This window comes from Rana temporaria, chromosome 6, assembly GCF_905171775.1.
Source record: "Rana temporaria chromosome 6, aRanTem1.1, whole genome shotgun sequence".
NCBI classification, from domain to species: Eukaryota; Metazoa; Chordata; class Amphibia; order Anura; family Ranidae; genus Rana; species Rana temporaria.
Window position 1 is genome coordinate 162,923,101 of NC_053494.1, and position 15,645 is coordinate 162,938,745.

The following is a 15,645-nucleotide window of genomic DNA, read 5'->3' on the forward strand; positions in this document are numbered from 1 at the left end:
TGACTAGTAATATTGCACCCTTGTTTGGACTAATTTCAGTGTTTTTGGTTTCGTTACATTATTGAATAAAATAAAATGTATTATTATTTATTATACTATCATTTATGTTTTTGTGTTTCAAACTTTATCATACCCGGGATGTCTACTAGACTTAAGTTAGTTATTCCTAAGAATTGCAGGCCTACAATCTAAAACAACAAATTTTCCATGAAAAACAATGTACTGCTTTGAAATTCAAAAATACTGACATAATTGGACCGCCAGGGCGGTTAAAGAGGTTGTAAAGCTTTGTGTTTTTTCACCTTAATGCATCCTATGCATTAAGGTGAAAAAACACCTTGCACTCTCCGGCCCCCCCGAGTTCCCGTTTTACGTACCTGAGCCCCGAATCTCTATGGGCGTGATCCCACGTTGCTTTCCCCCAGCTCTTCATTGGATAATTGATAGCAGCGCAGCCATTGGCTCCCGCTGCTGTCAATCAAATCAATGACGCAGTGCGCTGGGGGGCGGGGCTGAGTGATACAGTTGGCGGCTATGGCTGCCGACTGTATCACACGGGAGCGTGCACACAAGCTAACCCCCTTGGGAGAGTGCTTCCCAGAGGGGGGGGTTAGCTCTTGTGGGTAGGAGCCGAGAGACCCCAGAAGACGTGGATCTAGGCCATTCTGTGCAAAACGAACTGCACAGTGGAGGTAAGTACAACCCCTTTAAGGTAAAAAAATACTCAGGCTTTAGGATCACTTTTTTTTTTAAATCTGGTATTCTTTATTGAAAACATTTTTCCGTGGTTTACACACAAACAAAGTGCCATGTTTCACCAAATCAAAACAAAATAAGAGTCAAGAGGAACAAACAAGATAGAAAACAAAGGTGTGTGTGTGTAAGAGAGGACATTGTGCAATCCAGAGTAGTACAAAGTGTTAAAGCAGATAAACACATCAAAGCGAAATCGATTCCGAGACCCACCACTAAAAAACTGATGCACACTTGGGGCACTGAATATCAATATATAGGCACCAGTACTAATATAAGGTCAACATTTCTAATAGTACAGGCAGAACCACTTCCTATTCTTTTAAATCAACATCTACAAGCGAGGAGGTGTGAGTTTATTCATGGTGATCATGTCTTATGATGCTTCTTGGGACAATCCCTATTTTTATAGGTCAGTTCTTCCCTTTGTAGGTTAAAATGAACTGCATCCCACCACTAAGAGACGGTAGGGGATGTGGGCAATAGCCATTTCTGAAGTATTAATTATGGGCTAAAAACAAAGTCTAGTGCAAACTGACCTCTGCAGGAAGTGTGTCCTCCCGAATAATACCCAATATAGCTAACTTTGGTTCTAACTGTATCCACGTAGAGCAAATACTGTTAAGTATATTGCAAATGGATGACAACTAATGGTGAAGTTTGGGGAATCACCACAGCATATGAATACCTGTGGCATTAGTTTATCTAGGACAGCTAGAAGAGGATTACTATAAAACAGAAGGTAATTACATGTAATACATCACAAATGCAAAAAATAAGAGGTTTATTCCTTATTTAAGGATACCAAGAGGAACCATGGAAATGGAATATCAAAAACGGAAGACCCTCATCCTAAGGTAATCCTGAGGACAATGCAGCTTTTTAAATTGAGAAATTCAATGTATTTTGCACTTTTCAGAGCTGGTAAATGCAACGACAGCTCAGCAGAGGTTACATATATGTATTTGTGGTTGTGGTTATCATCCACCATACTGATGTGATAGATTGAGTGATCTCGATTGAAATATACGCTCAGCTGATTTAGCATTTAACATGAGTAGATAAGATGAAATGGGTATAATAATACACAGCCCGTGTTTCCTACTTTTCCTCAGTTGCTTTAGACTCTTCCATTAAGGTGATACCATCTTTATTCTTTAAAAATAAATCATACATATCCACTAATTAATGGCCATATAATCTATGTAAATGTCCATGTGAGCTCCCAACCCCACCTTACTTGTTTGTTTGGAGTGATTTGTTGCGGTCGTGTGCGCTGCTCGATACACTCTACAAATCCCATAGTCTATAGTTCCTATTCCATCTCGTGAGTGACCAAGAGAGGTTATCTACATCCTTACATGCAGTGGGATAATGGAGAATAAACATAGCCATATATAGACTGAGAGCAATAGAATGTACTTTTTGGAGTTGAGAATACATATCTGAATAGATTTATTTATTTATTTATTTATTTTTTACGGAATTTGGTGTCACTTTAAAGCGGAAGTAAACCTATCAATTTGATAGTTTCAAAAAACAGTTAACATTCCCGGCATGCCGGAAATGCTAGCTGTTCACATGTGTTGTGCTCTCAACCAAACAGTCAAACCATCCAATGGCTGGGGTCATAAATGTCACATGTGCAGCATCATAGCAGTTGCAGAGTAAACAGAGGCTAAGATGGCAGCTTCCTTGGCTGAAAACAAAGGGAGGGTTTACTTCCACTTTAAGTACTTCCTCAGTGCTAATTGCTTGTGTCCCCTGCCACACTCTGAGATTTCTTCTTTTGACCCTTATGTGACTGCTCAGTCCTGCATTGACATAGGGCTCAGTGGAAAGAACTGCACCTTGTGGTGGAGGATGCAGGCATCTGTGGAAATGTGCAGTGCTGAAGAGTATGGAGGAGGCTGCAGAACGTGCACAGAGGGAAAAAAGGCAACATGGGCTGCCAGATAGTACAGTGCCTTGAAAAAGTATTCATACCCCCTGAAATTTTCCACATTCTGTTATGTTGCAACCAAAAATGTAAATGTATTTTATTGGTATTTTTAATGTGATGGACCAACATAACGTGGCACATAATTGTGTCGTGAAAGGAAAATTATAAATGTTTTTCATTTTTTTTATACAATAAATATATGAAAAGTGTGACGTGTATTTGTATTCAGCCCCCTTTACTCTGATACCACTAATTAAAATCTAGTGGAACCAATTGCCTTCAGAAGTCACCTAACTGGTAAATAGAGTCCACCTGTGTGTAATTTAATCTCAGTATAAATACAGCTGTTCTGTGAAGCCCTCAGAGGTTTTTTAGAGAACATTAGTGAACAAACCGTATCATGAAGGCCAAAGAACACACCAGACAGGTCAGGGAGAAGTGGAGAAATTTAAAGTGGGTTAGGTTCTAAAATAATATCCCAAGCTTTGAACATCTCACAGAGCACTGTTCAATCTATCATCTGAAAATGGAAAGCGCATGGCACAACTGCTAATTGGCCAGACAGCGTCTGGGCGGCTCTCCAGTTTGACAGCCTTGGAACCACTCCCACCCCGAGACATACAGCCAGCGTCTCTACGAGGCTTACCGATGCTCCAGCTGCGGTTAACACATGCTGCTCGTGGATCCCTCCATAGAGACCTCCTGGCGGTCCTCCTGTGACACTGCACGTGGAAGCTCCCACCTGTTCTAGCACTCTGCAAGTGCTCCAACATTGTTCACGCACGTTTTTAGTGTTGTTTTATACCTATATACTGAATAAATTCCTATACTGTTTAAAGGATTGGCTTTGTGCTTCTCTCTCCTTCCTTTGTTTTCTATTTGGCACAACTACAAACCTACTAAGATATGGCCTTTCCACCTAACCTGACAGGCCGGGCAAGGAGAGCATCAATCAGAGAAGCAGCCAAGAGGCCCATGGTAACTCTGGAGGAGCTGCAGAGATCCACAGCTCAGTTGGGAGAATCTGTCCACAGGAAAACTATTAGTCGTGTAATCCACAAATCTGGCCTCTATGGAAGAGTGGCAAGAAGAAAGCCATAGTTGAAAGAAATCCAAAGGATTAAACTGCCGTTTTGCAGTTTGCGAGAAGCCATGTGTTGGACACAGCAAACGTGGAAGAAGTTGCTCTGGTCAGATGAGACCAAAATCTTAATTTTTTGGCCTATAAGTAAAAAGTAAACAGAAAACTAACACTACACATCACCCTGAACACATCATCCCCACGTGAAACATGGTGGTGGCAGCATCATGTTGTGGGGATACTTTTCTTCAGCAGGGACAGGGAAGCTGGTCAGAGTTAATGGGAAGATTGATGGAGCCAAATACAGGGCAATCTTAGAAGAAAACCTGTCAGAGTCTGCAAAAGACTTGAGACTGGGGCGGAGGTTCACCTTCCAGCAGGACAACGACCCTAAACATACAGCCAGAGCTACAATGGAATGGTTTAGATCAAAAGCATATTCATGTGTTAGTATGGCCCAGTCAAAGTCGAGATCTAAATCCAATTGAGAATCTGTGGCAATACTTGATAATTGCTGTTCACAGAAGCTCTCCATCCAATCTGACAGAGCTTGAGCTATTTTGCAAAGAAGAATGGGCAAGAATTTCACACTCTAGATGTGCAAAGCTGGTAAAGACATCCCCAAAAAGACTTGCAGTTGTAATTGCAGTGAATGGTGGTTCTACAAAGTATTGACTGAAGGGGGCTGAATACAAATGCATGCCATACTAAATACATTTACGTGTTTGGTTGTGATATGACAAAATGTGAAAAATTTCAAGGGGTATGAATATTTTTTCAAGGCACTGTATAATACCTATTGTATTGCAGGGACCTGCTACTGGAATTGTATTATAATTAAATAATATAATTTCTTATAAGCTATACATAAATTCATTTGAACAATTCTGTGGGATGATTCTCACATCCTGAGACATGCCTTTATTAACCAGTAGGAAGATGAGGTCAAGCTTAGCTTTTAAGAGAAGCTAAAATGTGCCCATAATTTCAGTAACCTTTATCTCTGTATTTGCCTATTAACAGTTTTCCCTGAGAATACCCTCTGCTTATGTGTGCTCAGGCTGAGGTTTACTTTATTAAAGTGATTCTGATAATGAATAAGATTTATTTTATTGTACCATGGGCAATGTTTATGTTCATAATGGTTTTTCTCGTATTTTATTGCTAGGAAGTGCCATTGCCAACCGCACAGCCCACATCTACCATCGTTCGATCTCCATCTCTTCAGGTTCCAAATGTGCTGCTTACAAATTCAGAGTCAAGTGTTATTATTCAACCAGCGGTACCTTCCCCAACATCCAGCTCCGTAATTACCCAAGCGCCGCCTTCTAACCGGCCCATAGTGTAAGTAATCTGCAACAGCATGTTGTCTTAATTGTTAGTAAAAGGAAATTGAATGTAAATGTGCCTTTCAAAAATGCAGAGAAACAGCCTGAGAAGGGGCTAAAACAGAAGAGAATCCTGAGATACGAGGATTCCCCAGAAGCATAATGAACCTATCTGGCAGAGAAAGGGTTACAACTTCTGTTTTACTGCAATCATCAATTACCAACTCATGTTTTGAAGGCACACAGGTCCACTTTGTAACGGCATACCTTGGAAAAGTGGACCTGTGTGCCAAAGAAACATGCATCAGTGGTTGTTGTTTGCAGTAAAACGTGCTATATCTTACAGAGAGTTTTGTCCTTTTTTCACTGGTAAATGTTGAGGAAATTCTGTATCTCTCCCTGTCCTGACACCCATCTCCTGAGCAGGAAGTGAGAGTGAATCTCTCCAGCTGTCTGTGTCCCCATTGGGGGCAATTTCCAATACTTCTTGTTCTGACACCTGATTTTTTTCCTTTACTTCCTGTTCTGTCGTATTGACGAGAAGTAGGGAGAAAACTCCCACGGGGGGACGCAGACAACATTAAAAAGTTGGAATTGGTTCTTTCATTAAAATTTAAAACAAAAAAAAAGTTTCTGCTGCACTTGGGAAGGTAAACTGAACATTCCAATTTTAGTAGTAATGTTTTGTGTCATTAGACTGTTTTAAGAATAATCATGGTTTTGAACAAAATCTATCCTAATCATTTATGTAAGGCAATTAAAAAAAACAGATGCTGCTGGACTTCGGCATGTTTAAGCTCCAGTTTGACTTAACACTTAACTCCTACCTTATACACTGGCTTTACCTCTTATATGGGCTAATTGCTCTTTCAAATGGTTAAGGGCCAAAATATACAGTTCAATCCAAAAAGCAAAAGAGGCCAGAAATACTCTTGCACTGATGACTACTGATCTGGGAAAATGTACCTTGTCATTGCCACAGCCTGCTGTGTTCTGAAATGTCATGAATGCCCTTGGTCCGGCCATAGAACAGAGCTTGGCGCATGTGTCTAGTATGACTGCCATTCCGTGGCCAGGCCTAGCACAAGTGATTTTTCAGAGGACCACCAGCAATGCCAGCACTATCCGGATCCAGAGATAGAGTCTCTATCAGCTGAATATGGTAATGGAGCTATCACTGAATTACTTTTCATTGCTACAGTGAATTTTTCTTGTATATGAGAAAAAACAGGTTATGCAACACCAAACTTTACTGTATGTGCAGCTGTATCAGTAGGGCATAAATTAGGTGTTGCACAGAATTTTATGCCTGAGTGTCGCAAAACCCAAACATTATACATTCTGATGATTGGTGGTTTGCTACAAAGCCCTGCCTCTCAATATGTCTAAACCGGAAGGGGGTCCAACTTCACTAAAAGACGATCCCCTTTTTAAGGGGGAGCTGCTTTGAATATTATCACATTTTGACTTGTTTACCTGAAAGTAATTCTTGAGGTGACTTTCACATTTGTACGTACTTGCTACTTAGTTTATTCATGGTGGTATTTTATACACAGCTTTTTAAGTTCTCCTTCTAGTGGCTGTCTGTATCCTTGCTGAAGATCTGGTGAGTTAAGAGATTATTAGCCAATCCATGCAGACTCATAGGGGGAGATTTACTCAAATCAGGGCACACAGAATCTGCTGCAACTGTGCATAGTAAACAATCAGCTTCTCGGCTTTATTGTTAAAGCTTAAGGCTCCATGCACACAGGACGTTCAAAAATAGTCTTTATAGACCTTGGATTGCTGGCAGGAAAATGCTGCTTTAAAAACATGCGTTTATACACGTTTTTCAGCGTTTTTGGGCGTTTTTTTCAACTGATACACAGTTTACATTTCGCGTTTGAGTGTGTATGCGCATTTTTCATCGTTTTTTGTGGTCAAAAGACCTGCTCTTGAATGCAATTTTAGGGCGTTCAGATAGCAGCCCATAAATTTCCCTGCTGATTAACTTCAATAAGCGTCCATGTGTGCATGAACACATAGGATAGCATAGAGGGAAGTTTAAGGCCTGTTAAAACCCAAACTCCCAAAAATTTCAGTTTATCAGCTTCAGTGTGCATGAAAAAATATGTATAAAGCTGATTGATTACTATGCACAGCTGCACCAGATACTGTATGCACCAGTGTTAAATCTCCCACAGGCTTGCATTGAGAGAGAGAGGAGAAGAGTAAGTGAGAAACACCGTAAATCCCTGCTATGTAGTAATAACAGCCAGAGTATGGGACCGGTAAGTGTGGTTGCCCTCGTGTTCATAAGAATGTGTGTATATATATATAATAGCATTAAGACACACTTGTAGGCTTACTTACATTTACATTACAGGGGAATGTAAGATAAAACTTTGAGGAAAGGGTATTGCTTTCTTCCCTTACTTCCTATGTGAGGTAAGGACAAATATCTCCATCGGGGACAAAGATGGCTAATCTAGCTTTTAGTTGAGTGGGGAAGAGTGAAATCCACTGCCAGGTTTATAATTCCTTCAGTTCGCTCTTCTGGGTAGAATTTCTCTTAATTCTATAAGGGAAATATTTCAAACAGGGACACAATAAATAAAAGCCGACACAAGATTTAATCCTTACGTACATTATCCAAAAAATATTTTTGGCCAATATTCACTTTGTTGATTATATTAATACTTAATCTACTAAAAAGTCTAGAGGTATATAACGTTACCAGGCCCATCAGATCTATTTGCTGCTGTGCGAGTGTTTGGCTCCTAGCTCTGTCTGGGAGCCAAACACTCGCACAGCAGCGAATAGATCTGACGGGCCTGGTATCGTTCTATAGCTACTCCAGCTTACTTTACTTGAAAGCACTCAAAACATTATAAACGTCACTCTCAGATTATAACATTTTTAATAGGCCCTATATGGGCTTCATGTTTGCTGCTTGGTGCTCTAAAAGCTCCCAAAGTTTTTGCTATGTCAGCATAATATCACTAGGATTAAGTTTCAGATATCTTCACTTGGCCCCTTTGGTATTCCATGCATGCTCTGTCGAGTGCTGATACATGTGAACTCTGATGCCCTGTCTATAATTTTACAGTGTCCCTAATTTATCCCACATGGGATTTAGGAGCACATTCTGACTCTTTGGGTGTTTCCCATTGAATCCAAGATAATTAAAGTCCTCACGCGTCCTTGAAGAAGCCTATTTTAGGCGAAACATGTAGGACAGCAAGTTTGTGACTTTTCACGGAGGAAGTGCACTGCATTGCATCTCTTCCCATATTCTTTTAATGCCATGTGTATACATGAATAAAATATAGTTTTTATGAATATTTTCTTCCTTTTGAATGTCTTTATAACAATATGTATAAGCACCCTAAAAATCCCATACACCTCCCCGTTTGGGGTCTCTATATACAACCTTTTTTAGGGATGTAGGTGTTGAAACTTTCAAATAACAGTGCTTGCTCTATATTTATTTATTTATTTATTTATTTATTTATTTATTTATCTATAATCTAGAGCTATGTGTCACCCGTCTCGCTGTGCAGTTTAAAAAATGCATGGGAATTGCAAGACTGGCTTTAGAGAATTTCAGATCCTATGACATGTAAACTAGTACCAGCACACTTATGCACTTTAAATTTTTCTTGGAAGTTTATTTGAATGCTAGGCCTCATTCAGACGGACACTAAGACCTGTACAGTATGAATGAGGTGTTTGTTTATATGCCTGGAGCTGTGTGCAGGCAGCATATTATTATTCTTATTATTATTATACAGGATTTATATAGCGCCAACAGTTTGCACAGTGCTTTATAACATAAGGGCAGACAGTACAGTTACAATACAATCAATACAGGAGAAATCAGAGGGCCCTGCTCATCAGCGCTTACAATCTAAGTGGGAGGGTCAAGTGTTACAAAAGATAATAGCTGTGGGGAATGAGCTGATGGAGAAAATAAAAGTACAGTTGTTAGGCGGAGGCAGAATAGGCTTCTCTGAAGAGATGGGTTTTCAGGGATTGTCTAAAATCATACTGAGTAGGAGATAGTTGGACAGGTTTGTGTAGGGAGTTCCATAGGATGGGAAAGGATCAGGAAAAGTTCTGGAAGCAAGCATGGGAGGAGGTGACGAGGGAGCTAGAGAGCAGGAGGTCTTATGTGAGTGAATGCAGATGCAGCACTTGTACTGATACAGCCACACATCCTAATTTGACAGGAATGCACGAAGCGTTGCATGGCCCTAAATGCACACCGTGTGCATTCGGGGCTGCTTCCCCACCCTTGCACATCTGTCAAATTAGGATGGCAGCTGTGTCACGAAAGTCTCTGCATTCACTCACATAGGCTACCCGCATCACAGCTCTAGCCACACAAGCAACTGCCTCATTTATGTTGTAAGGCAGGGTTTCTCAGCCAGGGTTTCGTGGATCCCTAGGGTTCCTCCAGAGGTTGCTAGGTGTTCCCTTTTGCAATTTCTGCCTCTCAGATAAGTACCCACTGACACTATCCATCTTTTAGCTATCTGTAAGGGGGTAATTCTTCCCAATGACAACAAGTGTAAGGAGCATTCTTCCCACTGACCATCACATGCAGTGGTCTCCAGACTGTGGCCAGTAGGCCAGATGCCACTCTTTGCTTGCTTTTATCCGGCCCTTGGGGCACTAGTTCATCCACTGATACCAACAATGGGGCATAATTCCCCCCACACTGGGACCAGCAAAAGGGAACAATTCCTCCCCTATGACCCCAAAGATGGGCACAATTCCTCCCAATGATACCAACAATTTGGCCCAATTACACCAACGATGGGGGACAATTACTCCCACGGACATAAAAGGTAGGGTATTGTTTTTTCCCACTGATGTCGGGACCTTTTCTGTTCCCAATGGCCAGAGTCCAGCCCCCCTAAAGTCTGAAGGACAGTAAACTGACCCCCTGTTTGGAGAGTTTGGAAAAGCTTGGAGATCCCTACTCTAATGTATCATGAACTGTAGATATAGTCATTTTTAGCAATGGGTGCCTGAGATTGGAAAGGTATCTCAAGGGTTCCTTTGTGTTGGAAAGGTTGAGAAAGAATGTTGTATGGGTTTCAGCTCTTGTGTATATGAGGCCTAAATAATCACAAAATCAGTGAGCTTTTAATTATACATGAAGGCAGCCATATTTGCTTGTTACCTATATACTGTATGATGTACTTCCCACTTAGTAACCCAACATAGTAATTGCAACTTTTTTCTTAAAGAAAGTCAGTGTGTCTGCTCAGACCTCTGATGACTTGCTAAACACAATACAATCTAGATAGCTTATCTTGTAACTGATTTTGTCTCAGCAGTCACCCAGCAAAGATGATTATTTCACTGCCTGATATACAAATAGCCACTAGAGGGAGAATCTACAACTCTGCATATGAAATACCATCATGAAAATATGAAAAAGCAGGAAAGTAAAAATGTGAAAGTCACATGAAAAAATTACTTTCAGGTAAACTTTACAATCCTTTGTCTATTATCTCTACTTACATAATAATTCAGTGTTATGGAGTCAGTTAGGTTATGTTAGTTTAGTGTCAAGGGTTTAGATTATATGGGGTTAAAGTGAACTTGAGCTCTTTTCTTGCAAGGTAAAACAATAGATTACCATAAGAGCTTACCTCCCTGGGGGGTAATACTAACCTTCCCTTCACTCTCCTGCTCCTCTGATTGTCCATCATAGTGAAGATAATAACCCTGTGAAAGCTTCAGAGCTTACACAAGGCTTAGAACTACACAAAGCTTAGAACTCTCTCTCATACTGGTGCTCAACCAGCTGTCGCACGTGCACATGTGAGTGAAGGAAAAGTAAGAGCATATGGGTGAAATTACAGTTTTAAGATTTGATTTTTTTTTCTTCTTCTTTCCTATGTCTTTATTTACAATATATTATATTTACATGAAGGATATGTAGCAAGGTCCCAGGCCTCTTTTGGTCTAATGAGGACCTCCAGGGCCAGAGATAGCTGACATCCTTCTGTATGTAGTGGGTTGTGAGGCATAGTGGGTACAAAGATGGTGAAAGTCATTGGGCGCCAGATACTTCTTGGATGTAAAAGAGGTTTTATTTCTCTTAACAGTCCTTTTTGTATTTTTTGGAGGGAGAGAGGGTTAGGGCCAGGACAGTTGCTAGTTCAATTAGCAGACGGACAGTCTTCAATAAGAGGACAGCCATGCAGGGAAAGGCCCCCCAACAAGAAGCCACATCTGCAAATGCAGGAATGCTGTCTCTTATGGCAACAGTCTTTAACAGTTCCTAACACAAAGATTAACAGTTCTTTCATCTTCACTACAACTTCTCCTTGTAGTTCTTCCATACACTGAGCTCCTGGTCTCTCACTAGACCCACTGATTCACTGTCACTGAATCCATTCAGCTCCTCCAATTTTCACAGTGGTATCTTCCTCAAGTGTCACCCCTGCTTCTCTGCTGGGTCCCTAGCTTGGCACACTAGATACCTCTCAAGCTTCACCCATGCTGGCCTGCTCGATTCCTAGCTTGACACACAAGGCTGCTCCCCTGGCTGGGTCTCTGGCTTGATTCCCACTGAAGTTTTCCGATTCTTCACCATCCTTGTCTGGTGAGAATGCTGCTCCGGTACTTGCTTCAGTTACTGTGGTCCCTGGTAATAAGGCAGCTTCCCCTCTACCTCCGACCACAGCAGGTTCGCTGGCCGGCAGAACCAGCACTTTTTTGGTTGGACTGCAAGCCGAAATCCCAACCCTGCGCTGCTCTCTTGCTTCTGGATAGGCCCTCAGACAGCCTAGCAGCCAGACGTGCCCGGGATAGGCTCAATCTCCAGCCTAGCAGCTCGGGCACGACACACGTCCACCTGGACAGCCGTCCAGGTGGCACAGAACATAGATCACCTGACTCCACCCGAATATATAGGTTCTCCCAGCAGGATAAGGGATCCAAGAAAACCCCTGCCCATTGGCTGGGATGCCCCATATACCCTTAAGCTGACCCTTCTCATATCTAATACCACCAAGTACCCAGTAGTGGTAGAAGAGAAAAATGTAACAAGGCCAAACTTAGGGAGAAATCAACCAAGATAACTTCTCCTGGCAAGTACATTTGCGAGGAGAATCCCTGCCTAAACTCCAGGGTGCTACAGATGAGCTGTCCAACAAAAGGGATTGTGACTGCATTGGGGACAACCTATAACCTGCTGAGGTTCCCTTTTAGAGATCATCTTTTATTTAATTGCTTTAATTTTTTTTTTAACTGTAGTTGCAACTGCTCACGATGCCCTGGCACTGTAATGTTTTATGAGGGGCTTGGTCTGCATGTTAATATAAGCAAAAAAAACACAAAGAAATGTGAAATAAAAACTGAATTATCATTACCATGTTATCAGAATGGAATTTTTTTTTTTTTTGCAATAAGATTACTTAAAGTAGATGTTCAGTCAAAAACTAAATCTACTTGCAGCCACATTCTAAAACAAATCTATCTAACCCCGTAAAGCAAAAATTGCTATACATTGCTGCTGTCTTGTGCTATATTACATATTCCACAAATCTTCACCAGGTTCCTCGAATAGTACACCCCCTGGTGGATGGGTAGACCCCCCTGCCCTGTCCATTGTTTTGCACATTTGCTGGTGACAGGACTTTTAATTATTTTTTTTGTTTACAGTGTTATGTATTTATGTTCCTTTTTACACTGTATCTTTCCCTGATGTCTGAATGGTATTTTTGGTTATGCAAGATGTATGTTTTTTCTTTGTGAATCTAAATAAAAAGTTATTTAAAAAAAATGGCTATACTTTTCTGAAGCAGATCCGGTCCAGTCTCCAGTGGTGGATGGTGCATGCAAGAGACAGCCGACAATGGCTGGGAAGTGACATCACCCATAGAGTTACTATGGGGCTTCCGTTGTCGGCTGCCTCCTCTGCATACACCGCTCCTCCACCGCCCCTGTCCATTGAAATTTATAAACAGCAGCCCTTTTCGGATGCATTTAACCCTTTCTTTGGCCGCTAGTGTGGGTTAAAAGCACCCCGCTATCGGTCGAAAAGCGCCTCTAAAATTACCGTAACGTGACACTAAAACTAACTAGCGGTGCTTTACCGCTAACGTGGCCCACTGTGAAAAAGGGGTCTTGGAGTTCGTTTTTGGCTGAACTTCTACTTTAATTTGACCCTGACATTTAAAAGCAAACATTTATAATTGCAGCTTGCCTATTCTTGGATGTGATGACTGCATTAGACTTCTAGTATGACTAGTATGTATTGTGCTGTATCACCCCAAAAAAAGGTAAACTCCAACTTTAAGGTATAATGTTAGGTTTTTTTTCAAGGCATTGGCTGAAATCAGATCTGTGTGTCACAGTATTGCATAAAATACAGTGCGGTTCTTGAATGGCACCCAAACATACCTAGCAAGCGCAGTACAATGCCTATGCATTTAAGCGTGCCATAACAGGTGCAATAGAAACCTGCATTGTAGTGTCCATGAAATCCAATTCAAAATGAATGGACTACCTCATGGCGACACTGGAAATAATGTTAATTAAAGTGCATGTAATAACGCACAACAGATGTAAATCTTTTAGCGTTCAAGTTTTTTCCAGTGTTTGGCATTAAAAGCTCCACACTGAAAATGATTGTGCTGGGCTCTAGCATTAAAATACAACACAGACCTCTGTAGACGGTGGAGACTGTACATCATAAAGGCAAAGGTTGTGATTTCAGAGACTTTGAGGTTGATTTACTAAAGGCACAAAGAGCATGTCCACTTTGCAACATGAATATTTACTTAGGTCAGTGAATGAGGTGAAGCCACGTAAAAATGTACTTTGCAAAAGACTGCCCAATCACATTTAGCCTAGGTTCACACTGGGCTGCGGGAGTGAAGCCGTGCGAGCTCAGCTGAACTCTCACAATTTCACTCCCGCCTGTCAGTCCCGATTTCAGCCGCGATGATAGAGACCTCTGTGCAGGTTTCTGCACAGATGTCAATGTAAATCGCGGGCCGAAATCGCAAAAAGTAGTACAGAAACTACTTTTTGAAATCGGTGCAGCCCAGCAGATGTGGCATTGCACCGATTTAGGATGGTGCCATTGCCGGAAAATGCCGCTGATTGAAATGTCAAATCGCATGTCAGATCACACCAGTGTGAACCAGGGCCTAAGAAAAGTAATAAAAACAGTGTTTTTGCTCTTACATGATTTGATGATTGAAGACTGGACCACTTCACCTAATTCACCATGTTAGGTAAAGCCTATACGCTTTTAATAAATCAATCGCACTGTGAACAGACGTAAAAAAGGTGTTTTTAAATTTTAAAAAGCTGTTCCAACGTGCGATGCAAAAAGATTACTGTATTTAAAAAATATATATATATTATTTGTATTGGCAATAAAAGAATAGCTTTCTTTGAATTTGTAATTTAAAACTCACACATAGGTGATTTATGTACATAGAATTTGAGCAACATAGCATTCTAATTGTTTCTATTTTATGAAAACAAATGAATTGGAAATGAAGGGGAGTTTTGTTTTATTATCAGCTTTACATTAGAAACATATATCTAATAGTTACCTTTTGATTAACACCCCCTTTTTTTTTTTGCCTTGCATAAATGGCCACAACACGTTTCTATTTTTCCCTTATATCTCATGCCTGTGGTTAGCTTGTTTTTAAGGTGAGAACCCTGCTTTTTTTCTATCCTCAGACCAGTTCCAGGTCCTTTTCCTCTCTTGTTACATCTACCTAATGGACAAACCATGCCTGTTGCTATTCCTGCCTCAATCACCAATTCCAATGTACACATACCTGCTTCAGTCCCAGTAAGTCTGCATGTGTGTGGATTCTCCTAGTAGTGTTGATGTGTAGATATGTGTAGTGGACTATTCATTGTATACTTTTTAATTTCCCTTGTGTTCATCTCATGTTACCATTACTTTCTTTTCTACGTATTTAAGATTAGAAAATATATTTTTGTGTATAAGTATACTTGAACACCTTCTCCAGCCTAATAAATTTTCTTTCTTAAAGGGGCTTTACATTGCATCACGTAAGGGTGAAAGCTCATTGTTGGAGGACGTTCTGAAAGGCAGGAGTGACCGCCCTTGGACTTTAACGATGTAAAACAACTTGTAGGGACTAAAATGTTTTAGAACTGCTCAGGTTTTTTTTCTGTATATTGCAACTTTCATCGCAAAAGCCACTAAATTCTCTCTTTGTTGCTCAAAACCCAGCTGAACTAGTGGAGGTCCAAGGGTCACGACTCTGCCTTTGACCAGAATTCCTAAAACAAAGGTGTTTCCCATTGTTGAAATTGGAAAACCACTCAAAGTTGGCATAATTGATAATACTGTATATTGTGTTGTGAGTTTTCTGTAATTATAAAGTTGACTCCTTCAGATCCCGCACCTTGCGAATATTTCAACATGGATGGAGTTGCCCACGGTGTTATGAGAGTCATATTTTCACATTTTACCTTTAGGCCCCTTTCACACTGGGGCGTTTTTCGAGCGTTATTCGAGCGAAGCCTCATCTGCAATC

General features: G+C 40.8%; 1 protein-coding gene across 4 annotated transcripts in view; it reads left to right on the forward strand.

Annotated features, from left to right (window-relative positions):
- ATF2 (activating transcription factor 2) overlaps positions 1–15,645 on the forward strand; it is a 162,910-nt gene that overhangs the window by 30,509 nt on the left and 116,756 nt on the right. For all 4 annotated transcript variants that reach the window (XM_040357703.1, XM_040357704.1, XM_040357705.1 and 1 more), the window contains exons 7-9: positions 1,554–1,610; positions 4,945–5,120; positions 14,813–14,927. In XM_040357703.1, the coding sequence (XP_040213637.1) occupies positions 1,554–1,610; positions 4,945–5,120; positions 14,813–14,927 (348 nt within the window). The remainder of the gene's footprint in view (positions 1–1,553; positions 1,611–4,944; positions 5,121–14,812; positions 14,928–15,645) is intronic.